We start from the raw sequence: 16,320 nt of genomic DNA on the forward strand, positions 1-16,320 counted from the left end.
GTTTTCTCCTCCCAGGAATACAGCAGAACAGGGCATGTATGATGAGCCCCCCCCCTGGCTCCGACCCTTCAGCACGACACATAGGTCTCCGAGGAGCTGAGGGGTACCAGGTGAATCCTCATAGCAGCAGTAGCATTGGAGCGGTGGTTTCTGAGCTGTGTGCTCGTGGTGATGAACTGGTGCATGCTGGGTTGTTCAAAGCCCCCATGCCGCCTCATCACCAGTCTCAACTGGAAACGTGTGGTACCACAGGAGGAAGGAGGGACATGGGCTTTGCTCTTTCCCACTCGCAGGACCCTTCCTTACCCTCCACTCCGCTGTCTGGACTGGGCTCTCCCCACCGAAGCCCCTATTCCCAGACGCCTGGCACCCCCAGACCTGACTACAGTCAGCAGATGACTGAACCCTTCACACAGCAGTCACCTTTGACCTCTCTGCCCTCGCCTGACTCCTACGCCAGTCCTCAGACTCCTGGTACACCACACCCTCATTCTGAGCCCTATCTCACCACACCGCCTGCACTTAGACTGGACCAGTACAACCAGAAATCTACGAGCAGACGTCCGTCCCCCTCCCACCAGAACGTAGACACGTACGCTTCCAATCCGGGAACCCCCCGGCCCTCCATCACTGAACACTTCCCTCGATCGCCTGGGAGTCAGCGGAGCAGCGATCCCTACACCCTGCCTGATGCTACCTCACAACCTTTATTGGACCCTTATATCCAGCAGCCCTCGACACTGCGACCCCAGAAGGGCCCAGAGCCCTTCAGCCAGGCCCTAAAGGAGATCCTGCCTCAACTGACAGGATCAGGTTCCTCCCCTTTGGTTCAAGGGCTGTCTGGTGAGACCGTGACCTTTAGCCCGACACACCTCCAGGTAACGGACGACACCGTACATCACACGTGTGTACTCGAGTGTACATGCAAGTGTTAGCTGTCACCTAAATGTGAGTCTACGTGTCCAGACTACAGTGTGTTTTCATTTATGTCTTTTGTCTTCAGATGCAGCGGTCTCCAGGAAGACAACCACAACAACAGCAGCAGGACTTATTTCCCACAACCCCAACCAGCCAGACCCTGATGCACCACGGAATGTCAGAGGACCGCATCTTCCTGTCTGGTCAGAATCCTGGTGAGGACCTCTTTGAGCAGAGTCACGTGACACGGACTGACAGCTCAACAACCAATAAGATGACCGGGGCGCCTTTAGACGGGTCAATGAGCATGCTGCCTCAGCTTGGTGATTCGGAGGAGAAGCTGAGACAGGTAGGACTGGTGTCTCACCTCTTGAAGGGTTGATTTTTAGTCCGGTTGCTTCTGGTTCCTCTCTTCCTCTGAGTTCTCCGGTTCCCTCTGTGTGCAGCGTCAGCGTCTCCGGCAGCTCATCCTGAGACAGCAGCAGCAGAAGAGTGCCTTACGGCAGGAGAAAGGCCTCCAGGAAGCACCTTCTGGACCCGTCCCTGGTTCTGCCCCACCACAACACTGGTCCCAGGCAGACACTTCTCCTGCTCCCCGAATAGACCCGTTTGGACGTCCCCCACCCCCGTACCCCGCCACACTGAGGCCTCGGGGGGGGGTACCCCTGGACCAGCAGAAAGGGTTCCCCCCCAAAGAGCTTCCAGTTGGTGGACCGGCTCAAAGGTGAGAAGAGCTCTTAATACCTCGACTTGACCTGATAACATGTTCTGGTTTACTCATCTCTTCTTTTTCCTCCTCCAGGTTTGGTGTTCCCCCAGTAGCTCCAGCGGGTCCCCGGGACTCCTTCTCACGACCCCACCAGGTAGCGGTGCCTAGTTCTGGGCTCGGTTTGATGGAGGGAGTCTCTTTCCAGATGAAGAGATCCCCCTTTCCGGTGGAGTTTACTGGCATCCGCCCCACTCCGCCCCACATGATGTCTGGTGAGCCAATGAGTTCTCTGCATGTGTATACTAGGGCTGTCAAAATGGCTCAAAAATAACGTTTGAATATTCGCTTTAAAATAACACATATATTCGAATATCTGGTTGCGCATTAGATGCGTCAATTACTGGACAAATTAATACAACGGGACGTAACTACCTGTATGGGTAATTTATTTAAGTTTAAACATATTTAACAACATATTACCTACTCAAAAAAAAGTAAAGTAACTAATGGCCAAGACCGCAGGTCTCTTGCTCGCTCGCACACACGCTCTCTCTCGCACCGTCACGCTCTCTGCACGTTAAATGAACGACAATAATAAAACAAATACCGAGTGCAATTTAAGGTCGCGATTCTTGTCCCAGGCGTCATTCAGTGATTGAAGTTTTACAGTATCGACATTGAACGCTCCGAGCGAGCTGTGCTGTAAACACAGAACTTTTCCTTGGGATAAAATAGAAAGAATCAACAGCATGAAGCTGTTTCATTCATGCAATATAGTCAGTAGTCAGGCTCGCGCCCACCCGCAAAGCAGACAGTCACGCCGCATTTATTATTATTTCTTTACATCCATCCATCCATGGTCAAACCGCTTATCCTGCACACAGGGTCGTGGGGGGGCTGGAGTCCATCCCAGCCAACTTCAGGCGATAGACAGGGTACATCCTCGATCGGTCGCCAGCCAATCGCAGGGCTACACAGAGACACACAGCCATTCACACTCACATTCACACTGGGCGACTGTGGGTGAGTGGGGAGCACGGTCGTCCTCCAATCAGAGGGTTGTCGGTTCGATCCCAGGCTCTGCTAACCCGCATGTCGATGTGTCCTTGAGAAAGACACTTGAGAAAGATGGGCAATTTAAAGTCCCCAATCAACCGGATCCCCAGAGCGGGTCTCTGGACTGTGGGAGGAAGCTGGAGAACCCGGAGAGAACCCACGCAGACACGGGGAGAACATGCAGACTCCACACAGAAAGGCCACTGGGCGGAGTCGAACCCAGGACCTTCTTGCTGTGAGGCGACAGTGCTGACCACCACGACACCGTGCCGCCTTTTTTTACATTCGAATATTAATTTTCACATTTGAATAGTTGTTTTTAACAATAGAATGTTTGTTGACAGCCCTGGTGTATACATGTACATTCACAATATATTTATATTGATTCAGTTCTTTGTAAAGTCACTGATACCCCCCCCAACTCCTTCAGGTGTCCCCCAACCTTTCCTCCCCCGCTCCCTCCCCCTCCAGCAGCACAGCATCATGGGACAGCCTTACATTGAGCTCCGACATCGCACCCCGGAGAACCGCCTGAGGCTGTCCTTCTCTCTGCCGGAGGCCCCCTCACTGCCCTTCCCCAGAGACCCCCAGCTGTTTGGGGTGAGACCTGGTCCGGGGACCAGGATGGGAGAGACAATGGTGATGGACCATCTGAACCAGAAGCACTTGGTTCATGCGGGAGGGCTTACTCAGAGTGGAGAGGCTGTCCTACATGAGGAGCATCTGGAAGACTCCGCTGTGAAGGACCTTGAGGACGTAGAGGTGAAGGATCTGGTGGACCTTAACCTGAACCTGGACCCTGAAGACGGTAAGAGCCTCACTTGTGGATCCTCAGAACCAGGATGGAGTTGAGGAACCTCAATCATCAATCAATCCCTAACGCTTTTGGTTTTAGGTAAGGAGGACCTGGATCTGGGTCCCAATGACCTCCACCTCGACGACTTCCTGCTGTCGGGGAAGTTTGACCTGATCGCCTACGCCGACCCTGAGCTCAACCTGGAGGACAAGAAGGACATGTTTAACGAGGAGCTGGACCTCGGGGAGCCGTTGGAGGGAGGAGCCTTTGGCTCAAGAAAGACCGATAGCAACGCTCACCTAATCGGCAAAGTCAAACCGGAAGTACACGACGGCCCCTCTGCTACCCAGCAACCTACATCTCATCCTGGGCTCGTACCCACCAGCAGACCTCCAGGAGCTCCAGTATCCGAGGCAGCAGGCCCTGGTTCTGCTCGTCTCAAGTCCCAAGAAGAGGCTCTGTCATCGGGTATGGCTCCTAGGGTTCACCCCCCCTTGGCTGGAGGTAACGAGTTTTATCATTTTGTATTTCTACTAGATTATTGATCTACTTGTTATATTTAGTTGATGGTTTCTATCAATATTATTGATCAATGATTATTCAGCTGAAATACGCCTACGTCTCATCTGCAGGTCAACAGTCGCTCTTCATGCAGCAGCAAAGACCATTCGGACCCTCTTCCTCAGCACTCGTTACCCTCCAACCTCAGGGTCTCCCAGTTTCTGCCCACAGCAGTCTGACTCCTCATGCTCCGCCTCGACAGGCCCAGCCTTGTCTCCTTTTCAACCCTCATACCCAGCTTCCGCACCAGGGGACCTCCAAGCTGGCCCAGGCCAGCCTGCCCCAGAACATGGACATGGACCAGGACCAGCACAGGCCCCTTCTCCTCGAGGAGCAACCACTCCTCCTGCAGGATCTCCTGGACCAGGAGCGCCAGGAGCAGCAGCAGCAGAAGCAGATGCAGGCCATAATCAGACAGAGGTCCACCACAGACCCTGCGTTACCCAATATGAGTAAGACCTGTACCCTGATAGACCTGAACCAGGACAGACCGGTTTCTTCTTTTACCATTGTTGTTCTGGAAGGTGGTATGCTTTCAACAGACAGGTGGTATGCTTTTCAATTTTGTGTGTGTGTGTGTGTGTGTTCAGCAGACTTTGACTCCATCTCTGACCCCATCATGAAGGCCAAGATGGTGGCTCTGAAGGGCATCAACAAGGTCATGACCCAGGGAAACCTGGGGCTTAACCCTGTGGTCATCAACAGGTAGGAGGACCTCTGACCTCTTTTTAGGAAAAGTTGTTTCCGTCTTTATTAAAGACTAACAAACTGTGCATGTGGGTGTTCCAGCTTCCCCCAGGCTCCGGGTTCCCCTATGCCCGCGGTGGACCCAGTGGACCCGGTGGCTCCGGGTCCAGAGGGGCCTCCTCAGCTAGTGGTTCAGGTGTGTAGAAGCATGACCACATGATGAGAACTATTGGTGGGTTTCTGTTTGTGTTAAATACAAATATGTTCATGTTCTATGTGTCTCCTCTTCCCGTCAGGATGGGAAGATGAACCCCCAGTTGGTGCGAACGAAGCCCCCCAGCTTTGGTCCAGGCTTTGTCAGTAAGTATGAGCGCATAAAACACAGATGTTAGACAGACATGAAAAAGAGTGGGCGACGGTCGACTGGTGCTAATTAATCCCCAAAGACGCCTCCTTCAGAGTTCCTCCTGTGTAACACTGTCCTGTCTCCTACAGACGAGTCTCAGCGCCCTCAGTACGAGGAGTGGTTGGAGGAGACTCAGCAGCTACTACAGATGCAGCAGCGCCTCCTGGAGGAGCAGATCGCAGCTCTACGCAAGACCAAGAAGTCTCTGTCGGCTAAACAGAGAACAGCCAAGAAGGCGGGCCGAGCCCTGAGCGAGGAGGACTCCGCCCAGCTCTGCAGCATCACGGAGCAACAGGGTGGGGTCCAGAAGCAGCTGGAGCAGGTACAGGGGCACACGCAGGACTGTCACCGTAGTTACACAGGTGTGCACCACAAGGGAAGTTGGTCTGGAGCAGCTTAACATGCACTGCCTCACCTGCTGAGGCAGTGCAGGCAGAGGCCTCTTTAATCACCAGTGGACACCAGTCATCAGTAACTTCCTGGGACAGCTGGTCTCTGAATGTGTTCATGTGGTTCATCCTCAGAGGAGAGCAACCTGTTCCTGGTGAGGTAATGAACAAGTGTCACTGTGATGTTTATCAGATCCGGAAGCAGCAGAAGGATCATGCCGAGCTGATTGAGGACTACAGGACCAAGCAGCAGCAGAGACCCCCACACCTGGGGGGCCCCGCAGTGGCACGGATCATAGCCGCCCCCCCTGGTTGGACCCCAGGGGGCAGCGCCACCGGGTTGATGGGTCAGACAATACCTTCCATCCTGTCTAAAGGGCCCCAGCCCCCCCCAGCAGTGTCCCCAGGGGGCCCCACTGGAGGAAACAATGGAGCGGCAGGGGATGCAGCCGCTGCCCCACCACAGGTACCTCACCTGGAACTCTACTAACGTCTGACTAATAAATCAGCTTCACAACGTGTCTTCAACACGGGGTACAAATCTAAACCATACCTCTATTATGAGACATTGTGTTAAATCTTTCATTTTTTAACACAAGACAAATTGATTTAAGAAGCCATGGATTGATCGATCGATCAATGTATTAATCTCAGCTCCCGATTCTCAAAGGTAGAGCATTGATTAAGTAATGTGACTTACATCATACGGAAGACGGAAATTACTAATATCATTTAAATGTCGTCCTGGCTCAGATTTGTGGGTCGACTCTCTGTTGTAAATATTTAATGATCTAAGATCAGAGAAACGACAATCAAATAATGTTTTATTGACCCTGTCCTTTAGTGTGACTCTTAATATATCTTCTAGAAGCTCCTCGGCACACTCAGCTGATTTCTGTCTCCACCTCCTGTAGGTGAAGTTTGATGATAACAACCCGTTCAGTGAGGGTTTCCTGGAGAGGGAGAGGAGGGAGAAGCTGAGGGAGCAGCAGGAGAGGCAGAGAGCTCAGCTCATGCAGGAGGTGAACCATCAAACCATCATCACTCAGAGCAGGAAGTACAGACACAGCCGTTCATCTTTAGAGAACAGGAAGTAGAAACATGCAGCTGTTCAACTGTAGGGAACAGGAAGTAGACACGCAGCTGTTCAACTGTAGGGAACAGGAAGTAGACACGGAGCTGTTCATCTGTAGGCAACAGGAAGTAGACACGCAGCTGTTCATCTGTAGGCAACAGGAAGTAGACACGCAGCTGTTCATCTGTAGGCAACAGGAAGTAGACACGCAGCTGTTCATCTGTAGGCAACAGGAAGTAGACACGCAGCTGTTCATCTGTAGGCAACAGGAAGTAGACACGCAGCTGTTCATCTGTAGGCAACAGGAAGTAGACACGCAGCTGTTCATCTGTAGGCAACAGGAAGTAGACACGCAGCTGTTCATCTGTAGGCAACAGGAAGTAGACACGCAGCTGTTCAACTGTAGGCAACAGGAAGTAGACACGCAGCTGTTCAACTGTAGGGAACAGGAAGTAGACACGCAGCTGTTCAACTGTAGGGAACAGGAAGTAGACACGCAGCTGTTCATCTGTAGGCAACAGGAAGTAGACACGCAGCTGTTCATCTGTAGGCAACAGGAAGTAGACACGCAGCTGTTCATCTGTAGGCAACAGGAAGTAGCGACACGCAGCTGGTCATCTGTAGGCAACAGGAAGTAGCGACACGCAGCTGGTCATCTGTAGGCAACAGGAAGTAGCGACACGCAGCTGTAGGGAACAGCAAGAAGAGGCACACAGCTGTTTATCGGTGACAACAGGAAATAGTATCACACAGCTGTTCCTCTTCTTTCAGGTGGAGCGTCATCGCTCCCTGAAGCAAAGAATGGAGCTGGAGCAACAAGGCCTCTTGGGAGCCTCCATGGCTCCTGGAGCTGGAGTAGCAGCCGTTCCCCCATCTGGACGTCCTGCCGGGTCAGCCCCTGCCCCTGGAAGTGATAGTCCTTTCTTCAGTTCTGAGCTGCCCCAGGACTTCCTCCAGTCTCCGCCAGCAGCTAAACCGCCCCCACAGAACCAGAGCTTCACAGGAGGACCCCTGCCTCCTAGCCCGCTGCTGCCCGGGGCCATAACAGAGCCGGGCAGAGCTGAGCACGGGCCCCCCATAGACCTCCACACCAGGCCCAGGCTCTCAGGCCCCCCCGGCCCAGCTCAGGAACAGGTACCAGCTGGGATGGGAGCAGACGTTAGGACCCCCTTCCATCCTGGAGGTCAGGCTTATAGATTTGGACACGACCTCTCCTCTTCCTCCCCCTCTACTTCTCTCCCCCCATCCTTTGCCTGCTACTCCTCTGGAGTCCCCGTCTCCCTCATGCCGCTCTACTCTGACATCATCCCTGATGACAAACCAAATAAGAAGAGGAGCAGAAAGAGGGAAGGAGACGAGGCGGCAGGCGGAGGAGGAGCCAGGACGCCGTTATCCTCATACTCTGATGATACCACAGCTCCACCCACTCCGGCTGTGTCAGATACTTCCTGCTCCACCCCCACCCGGGGCAGCATGGACCAATCAGAACTGTGCTTTTCTCTTAAGTCCTCCCTCTCTGGTCTGGCTCCATCATCAGAGCTGGAGAGGGAACTGTCTGTCATGTCTGCAGCCCAGCAGAGAGGATCCGTCCTGGGTGTGGGGTGTCAGAGAGATCGTCTGGAGGTCAAGGTCAGTAGCTTTGAGATCACTGGGAGAAATCAATAATGGCGCGTTTCCACTGAGCGGTAAGGGTCGGTACGGGTCGGGTCTGTTAACCATGATTTAGCGAGCGTTTCCACCGCCAACAGTACCCTTACTTGATAGGCGTGGTGTATTCCAGGAAGTAGTGATAAGGTCACTTGATAGGCGTGGTATATGACGGAAAGTAGATTGACGCCATTCGATCGCGCGAAAACTGAAAGCTAACCGCAAACAACAATGGAGGACATACAGCCGATCCTGTTTCTGCTTCTCGATATGTGGCTGTTTGTCACAAGGAGACGACAATCTTTGTTTGAGCAAAGGCTACATGCTGCAAGTGTGTTGTCTTTCCCCTTGCGGCACGCGCAAATGACGACACTCTTTCAACCAATCAACGTTCTGCAGTGAGTCTAGCTCCACCCTTTAGTGCCAAACAACTGTGCCAGGTACTCCAACGGAAGGGTACCCAAAAAGTGGAACGGTACGGTTCGGATTTTTGGTACCATTCTCAACTTTTGACAGTGGAGACACAAATAAAAGGGACCGACCCGACCCGCACCGCTCGGTGGAAACGCGCCATAAGCTGTGATATTTTGTGTATTCATGTGGTATACAGTCAGCTCAGGTTGTTGATTTGTGTCCGTGTCCAAGCAGGAAGAGCATGCAGAAGGAGGAGCATGTGGTGGAGGCATGGTGAAGGTGGAGGAGGGTCATGGTGCTGGAGTGTTCCCCCCCTCTTCTCTTCATGGTGGAGACAGTGGGAAGGAGCTACTGAGACACCTGCTGAAGGACAAGATTTCTCCAGCCAACACCCCATCACCCACTGACCAGGCCTCGCCCACTACCCGCCGTCAGCTGTCCAATGAGAGCGTCCGGTCTGAGGATGAGGACAGGCCCGGCTCCCATGGCAGCATGGTGAGGGGTTAACTCTTAACGGCGACTGAGCAATTAGACTATTAGCTATTTAGGCTAGTCGCAAGCTAGGTCAGTCCGTAGTGGCCGGCTTCTCAAGCTAATTAAGCTAGTCATTAGCTTTTGAGCTTGTTTTGAGTTAGGTGACTGGCTGACTATGAGCTAGGGGTGAACTGTTATCTCACTGGTGATTTCAGGTCAGGTGACCTCTGAATAAAGCGCAGTGGGTTGTGTTACGCCATGGTGACAGCAACAGAAAGCGCGTTGGTTTATCATGAAGTGGTGACTCACAATGACGTCATAATACCTGTCCTTCAGGTGGACGGTCCAGATCTCCTGGACTCGTCCGGTAAAAAGAAGACTCAGCGCTGTAAGAGACTCGCTCGGCCGGAGAAAGATAAAGCTTTCAAGAACAAGAGAAGGAAGAACGAGGAAGATGAGAAGACGACGCTCCTCTCCTCCTCCTCTGAGCCGCTCACCACACACATCACACAGGTAGACCTCCTTCAGTCTGAGCTGACGGAATGACAGGATTTCAGGTATTGATTTATCTTCTTCAGCATAATTTCTAACCACTGAATTGATTGGTGCCCCCCACAAGCTGTCGGTTTTGCCCCTGGTGGAGCCAGTTCTGAAAGTGGATCTGAGTCTCTTTGCTCCATATGGAAGTTCCTCTCTGGGCCAAGACTCCAGACTGAGTGGCTCCTTTGGTACCGGCTGCCTGGAGGGAGTTACAGACTACTACTCCCAGCTCATATACAAGGTACGAGTACACGGTACCACTAAGTACAACTACTCCCAGCTCATATACAAGGTACGAGTACACGGTACCACTAAGTACAACTACTCCCAGCTCATATACAAGGTACGAGTACACGGTACTACTAAGTACAAGTACTTCCAGCTCATATACAAGGTACGAGTACACGGTACCACTAAGTACAACTACTCCCAGCTCATATACAAGGTACGAGTACACGGTACTACTAAGTACAAGTACTCCCAGCTCATATACAAGGTACGAGTACACGGTACCACTAAGTACAACTACTCCCAGCTCATATACAAGGTACGAGTACACGGTACCACTAAGTACAACTACTCCCAGCTCATATACAAGGTACGAGTATACGGTACTACTAAGTACAACTACTCCCAGCTCATATACAAGGTACGAGTACACGGTACCACTAAGTACAACTACTCCCAGCTCATATACAAGGTACGAGTACACGGTACCACTAAGTACAACTACTCCCAGCTCATATACAAGGTACGAGTACACGGTACCACTAAGTACAACTACTCCCAGCTCATTTACAAGGTACGAGTATAGTACTACTACTGCAGTACTACTACCTCGGCTTCACAGATTCTCGTCTGTCTTCTCCACCTCTAGAATAACCTCAGTAACCCCCCCACTCCTCCGGCCTCGCTGCCCCCCACCCCTCCACCCGTCTCCAAGCAGAAGCTGGTGAACGGCTTCGCTACGACAGAGGAGCTGGAGAGGAAGGAGATGTCTGAGCAGGAGGGTGAGTGTGTTTGTCTTCACCACAAGAATCACACATCCACTGCGTTGATCTCCTCTGTAGTGGGGATGAAGAAGGATCTTTAGATCCTGACCCAATATTTGGTGATCTGGTTGCTGAGGATTTGGTGTCTGAATTATGATGTCGCATATGTAAAAGTTGTAGTGCGTTATAAGAATTGGAGGAGCTGATCTTAGCCTAATAATAGGTTTGGGCAATTTTTCAGTGAAATATGTCAAGAAAGGAGAGGGGCTTCTTGCTCTAAACCACACTCCCAGGACAGTTGATGTTCCCGCCTCCCTGCCCACCCCGCCCCACAACAACCAGGAAGAGCTCAGGTAAACTCCTCCCACTGATACTCTGATCAAAAGTCTTCTTTTAAAGGTTGATAAGAATGAGCAATCTGTTCTTTGTTATTAGTATTGTGTAGAATACACTTTATACTGATCGTCATTGTGGCCTTCTCTCCATCCAGCCTTTGACATGTTTCATCGACCTTCTTCTTTGTGTGTTTTTTTTCCACAGGGTCCAAGACTTGTCTGGGCGCGACAGCCCGGGAGGCTACGTCCCGTCGTCTTCTCCAGAGAGCGTGGCTGACATGGAGGTCAGCAGGTACCCCGACCTCTCCTGGGTCAAACTGGAGACACCATCACCCTGCCTTTCGCCTACACTACCCATGATGCCCTGCGCCTGGGAAAAAGGTCAGTCATTGCCGTGATACCAGATGTAACGTTTGCTTTCACCTCGGTGTGACTGGCAGGAGGTGTCCTCACTACTTTAGCTGGTACTGCAGTACTTTGTCGGGGTTGTCGTTTTTATGTGAATAGAAAAGATCAACACTTCATTAAAACACTTTCTCACGTGTGTGTGTCTCACAGTGAAACAAGAAGTGAAGGTGGAGCCTAACCAGCGTCGTGTGTCATGCTCAAAACCTGACCTGGTAACCATAGCAATAACGCTGAACCCTGTTGCGGCTCAGGTAAGTGTGTGTGTGTGTGTGTGTGTGTGTGTGTGTGTGTGTGTGTGTGTGTGTGTGTGTGTGTGTGTGTGTGTGTGTGTTGCCCCTCCCTCCCGAAGACATCACTGTGACTCTGTGTACAGAATGTAGCGGATGTGATGACGGCGGTTGCTGAGCTGTTGCGGGTCGCCCCCCCCTCCAACTACCAGCTGAGTACAGCTACTGTTCCTGCTGGACTCACACAGGTGGGAGCAAATACTGCAGGAGCGTAGGCCTGACGCGATATGCAATATATTGGCCGATCGCACAATATATAAAAATGAGTGTGATCATTTTGGGTGGCGCGATATTCATTTTACAATTAAATTACATTACAGGTAATTTAGCTGACGCTTTTATCCAAAGTGACTTACATTTTTAACTCGTGGCTTTTTACATTTTGCCTGGGAAGCAAAATTAGGGGTTCGGCGTCTTGGCTCAGGGACGGCCAGGGACTCGAACCACCAACCGTGCGGTTCCCAGTGCACCCTCTCTACTCCATGCACCACCGTCGACCATCGTTATTGAATGTCTCCAACATTTAGTCGATCGCGCTGTCCTCTTGTCTGCTCATCGCACCGAGCACGATCCCTCGCCCGCTCCGTGTCCCTTGCACTTTTTGTTTGTTTTTGTTTATTTCTTTCTTTAGGATATATGTTCATATTCCGATTCTAACGTCCATCCATCCATCCATCCATCTTCAACCGCTTATCCGGGGTCGGGTCGCGGGGGCAACAGCTCCAGCAGGCGACCCCAAACTTCCCTTTCCCGGGCCACATCTACCAGCTCTGACTGGGGGATCCCAAGGCGTTCCCAGGCCAGTGCAGAGATATAATCTCTCCACCTAGTCCTGGGTCTTCCCCGGGGCCTCTTCCCAGCTGGCCGTGCCTGAAACACCTCCCTAGGGAGGCGCCCAGGGGGCATCCTCACCAGATGCCCAAACCACCTCAACTGGCTCCTTTCGACGCAAAGGAGCAGCGGCTCTACTCCGAGCTCCTCGCGAATGGCTGAGCTTCTCACCCTATCCCTAAGGGAGACGCCAGCCACTCTCCTGAGGAAACCCATTTCGGCCTCTTGTACCCGTCACCTAGTTCTTTCGGTCATGACCCATCCTTCATGACCATAGGTGAGGGTAGGAACGAAGATTGACCGGTAGATCGAGAGCTTTGCCTTCCGGCTCAGCTCTCTTTTCGTCACAACGGTGCGGTAAAGCGAGTGCAACACCGCCCCCGCTGCTCCGATTCTCCGGCCAAACTCACACTCCATCTTCCCCTCACTCGTGAACAAGACCCCGAGGTACTTGAACTTCTTCACTTGGGGTAAGGACACATTCCCTACCTGGAGTAGGCAATCCATCGGTTTCCTGCTGAGAACCATGGCCTCAGATTTAGAGGTGCTAATCCTCATCCCGACCGCTTCACACTCCACTGCGAAACGCTCCAGTGAGAGTTGGAGGTCACAGACGGAAGATGCCATCAGGACCACATCATCTGCAAAAAGCAGTGTAGACCCTCCTCCCCCCCGACTACGCCTCGATATCCTGTCCATGAAGACCACAAACAAGATTGGTGACAAGGCGCAGCCCTGGCGAAGGCCAACCCCCACCGGAAACGCCTTCGACTTACTGCCGAGCACCCGAACACAGCTCTCGCTTTGGGTGTACAAGGATTGGATGGCCCCAAGCAAGGACCCCCTCACCCCGTACTCCCGCAGCACCTCCCACAGTATCTCTCGGGGGACCCGGTCATAGGCCTTCTCCAAGTCCACAAAACACATGTAGACTGGTTGAGCATACTCCCAAGCCCCCTCTATGATCCTGGAAAGAGTGAAGAGCTGGTCCGTTCCACGACCAGGACGAAAGCCGCATTGTTCCTCTTCAATCCTTGGTTCGACTATCGGCCGAACCCTCCTTTTCAGCACCTTAGAGTAGACTTTACCCGGGAGGCTGAGTAGTGTGATACCCCTGTAATTGGCACACACTCTCTGGTCCCCCTTTTTGAAGAGGGGTACCACCATCCCGATCTGCCACTCTTTTGGCACTGTCCCAGACTTCCACGCAATGTTGAAGAGGCGTGTCATCCAAGACAACCCCCCAACACCCATTGCTTTTAGCATCTCTGGACGGATCTCATCAATCCCCGGGGCTTTGCCACTGCGGAGTTGTTTGACTACCTCAGTGACTTCCACCAGGCTAATTGACGATGATCCCTCCTCCGCCTCCAGCTCCGCCTCCACCAAAGAGGGCGTAGTAGTTGGGTTCCGGAGTTCCTTAAAGTGTTCCTTCCACCGCCCGATAACCTCCTCAGTCGCGGTCAACAGGGTCCCATCCTTACTGTACACAGCTTGGATGGTTCCCCGTTTCCCCCTCCTGAGGTGCCGGATGGTCTTCCAAAAACATTTTGGTGCCGACCGAAAGTCCTTCTCCATAGTTACCCCGAACTCCTCCCATACTCGCTGCTTTGCCTCCATCACGGCAGAGGCTGCTGCCCTTCGAGCCTGTCGGTACACTGCAACTGCCTCTGGAGTCCCACCGGATATCATAACCCGAAAGGCCTCCTTCTTCAGTCGGACGGCTTCCCTGACCACCGGTGTCCACTACGGAGTTCGAGGGTTACCGCCCCTTGATGCACCTAAGACCTTGAGGCCACAACTCACCGCCGCGGCTTCAGCAATGGAGGTTTTGAACATAGACCACTCTGGTTCAATGTCCCCTACCTCCACAGGAATGTGAGAGAAGCTCCGCCGGAGGTGTGAGTTGAAAATCTTTTGGACCGGGGCCTCCTCCAGACGTTCCCAGTTCACCCTCACTACACGCTTGGGTTTACCGGGTCTGTCCCGAGTCTTCCCCCATCCTCTGACCCAGCTCACAACCAGATGGTGATCAGTTGACAGCTCTGCCCCTCTCTTTACCCAAGTGTCCAGAACATGCGGCCTCAGATCAGACGATACGATTACAAAATCGATCATTGATCTTTGGCCTAGGGTGCTCTGGTACCACGTACACTTATGAACATCCTTATGTTCGAACATGGTGTTTGTTATGGACAATCCGTGACTAGCACAGAAGTCCAGTAACAAACACCCGCTCGGGTTCAGATCAGGGAGGCCATTCCTCCCAATCACGCCTCTCCAGTTATCTCCATCGTCGCCCATGTGTGCATTGAAGTCTCCCAGTAGGACTATGGAGTCCCCTACAGGAGCCCCATGCAGGACTCCATTCAGGGTCTCCAAAAAGGCAGAATACTCTGAGCTGCTGTTTGGTGCATATGCACAGACAACAGTCAGAGTTTTCCCCCCCACCACCCGAAGGCGTAGGGAGGCGACCCTTTTGTCCACTGGGGTAAACTCCAATGTAGCAGCACTCAGCCGGGGACTTATGAGTATCCCCACACCCGCCTGGCGCCTCACACCATGGGCCACTCCGGAGTAGAATAGAGTCCACCCCCTATCCAGGAGTTTGGTTCCAGAGCCGAGGCTGTGCGTAGAGGTAAGCCCCACCAGATCCAACTGATAACGCTCCACCTCCCGCACAAGCTCCGGCTCCCTCCCCCCCAGAGAGGTTACGTTCCACGTCCCCAGAGCCAGCATCTGCCGCCCAGGTCTGTTCCGTCTAGACCCCCCACTGTCACTGCCACCCTTGTAGCAGCGCACCCGACCCCATCGGTTTCCTCCACAGGTGGTGAGCCCATGGGGAGTAGAGTGTTGGGCTGCCGCGTCACTCCTTCGGGCTGTGCCCGGCCGGGCTCCGCGGTAAACCCGGCCACCAGACGCTCGCTGTCGGGCCCTCCATCTGGGCCTGGCTCCAAATGGGGGCCCCGGGCTTCCTCCGGGCCGGGTAACTCCTTCCCTCTTCCGTTTTTTCATGGGGGTCTTGAACCATTCTTAGTCTGGCCCCTCGCCTGAGACCACTTTGCCAAGGGTAACCCTACCAGGAGCACAAGGCTCCCGACAACACAGCCCTCAGGTTCATAGGGACACACAAACCTCTCCACCACAATAAGGTGACGGTTCCCAGAAAGGAACGATTCTAACGGAGTAAGAACGATTCTAACGTCTAAATCAGAATCTTTTATTCTGATGAATAAAACGGGTTTTGTCCTTGAAAGAGCGTACTTGTATTACTATGCTATTGTATTGTTACTATGTCATCAGTGGCATAAAGTTGCAATAATATAATTTATCGCAAAGAATGTTCACAAAGTTGATATTGTGACAGCCTTACATGTACGTGTGCCACGTGTATTTATACTTAGTACACTCCGAATCTAGTGAATAAAAGTCATTCTGAAAGCGATTCACACACACTGACTGTTTGATGTGTTCAGAGTTCAACAGGAAACAATCAGCAGAGACCTGCGGCTGGAAACACTGGTATGTAAAAACATGCAGTAACATACATACATATATAGATACACATAAGCAAACCTGTGATCTACTATTGAAAAGCTCTTTTTGTGTATGTGTGTTTGTGCGTTTCCCTTCAGCTGTCAGAATGGACCACACTCAACCGGGCTGCACATCCACTGCCAGGTCTCCGTGTTGCACCTACTGCAAGATGCTCCTGGGAAACGGAGTCCAAATTTTCAAGGATCTTAAACAGGTTGGAGGCAGTAGAGAAGTGTGTAAGACAGTGAAAAAACAAAG

The 16,320-nt window shown here is 52.4% G+C and overlaps 1 protein-coding gene across 17 annotated transcripts in view; it reads left to right on the forward strand.

Moving 5' to 3' along the window:
• Nucleotides 1-16,320, forward strand: part of LOC120815208 (histone-lysine N-methyltransferase 2C) — a 53,307-nt gene that overhangs the window by 30,998 nt on the left and 5,989 nt on the right. For 13 of the 17 annotated variants that reach the window (XM_078096532.1, XM_078096536.1, XM_078096546.1 and 10 more), the window contains 24 exons: nt 16-878; nt 1,004-1,267; nt 1,365-1,642; nt 1,721-1,899; nt 3,114-3,491; nt 3,579-3,983; nt 4,112-4,492; nt 4,631-4,745; nt 4,830-4,923; nt 5,024-5,087; nt 5,223-5,455; nt 5,716-5,988; nt 6,437-6,544; nt 7,369-8,226; nt 8,893-9,153; nt 9,469-9,645; nt 9,752-9,913; nt 10,550-10,682; nt 10,906-11,017; nt 11,205-11,380; nt 11,558-11,658; nt 11,781-11,882; nt 16,002-16,047; nt 16,161-16,276. In XM_078096532.1, coding sequence (XP_077952658.1) covers nt 16-878; nt 1,004-1,267; nt 1,365-1,642; nt 1,721-1,899; nt 3,114-3,491; nt 3,579-3,983; nt 4,112-4,492; nt 4,631-4,745; nt 4,830-4,923; nt 5,024-5,087; nt 5,223-5,455; nt 5,716-5,988; nt 6,437-6,544; nt 7,369-8,226; nt 8,893-9,153; nt 9,469-9,645; nt 9,752-9,913; nt 10,550-10,682; nt 10,906-11,017; nt 11,205-11,380; nt 11,558-11,658; nt 11,781-11,882; nt 16,002-16,047; nt 16,161-16,276 — 5,879 coding nt within the window. The remainder of the gene's footprint in view (nt 1-15; nt 879-1,003; nt 1,268-1,364; nt 1,643-1,720; nt 1,900-3,113; nt 3,492-3,578; nt 3,984-4,111; nt 4,493-4,630; nt 4,746-4,829; nt 4,924-5,023; nt 5,088-5,222; nt 5,456-5,715; nt 5,989-6,436; nt 6,545-7,368; nt 8,227-8,892; nt 9,154-9,468; nt 9,646-9,751; nt 9,914-10,549; nt 10,683-10,905; nt 11,018-11,204; nt 11,381-11,557; nt 11,659-11,780; nt 11,883-16,001; nt 16,048-16,160; nt 16,277-16,320) is intronic. The other 4 variants (XM_078096533.1, XM_078096547.1, XM_078096544.1 and 1 more) reach the window with 3 other exon arrangements.

Source organism: Gasterosteus aculeatus, chromosome 21, assembly GCF_964276395.1.
Source record: "Gasterosteus aculeatus chromosome 21, fGasAcu3.hap1.1, whole genome shotgun sequence".
Classification (NCBI taxonomy): Eukaryota; Metazoa; Chordata; class Actinopteri; order Perciformes; family Gasterosteidae; genus Gasterosteus; species Gasterosteus aculeatus.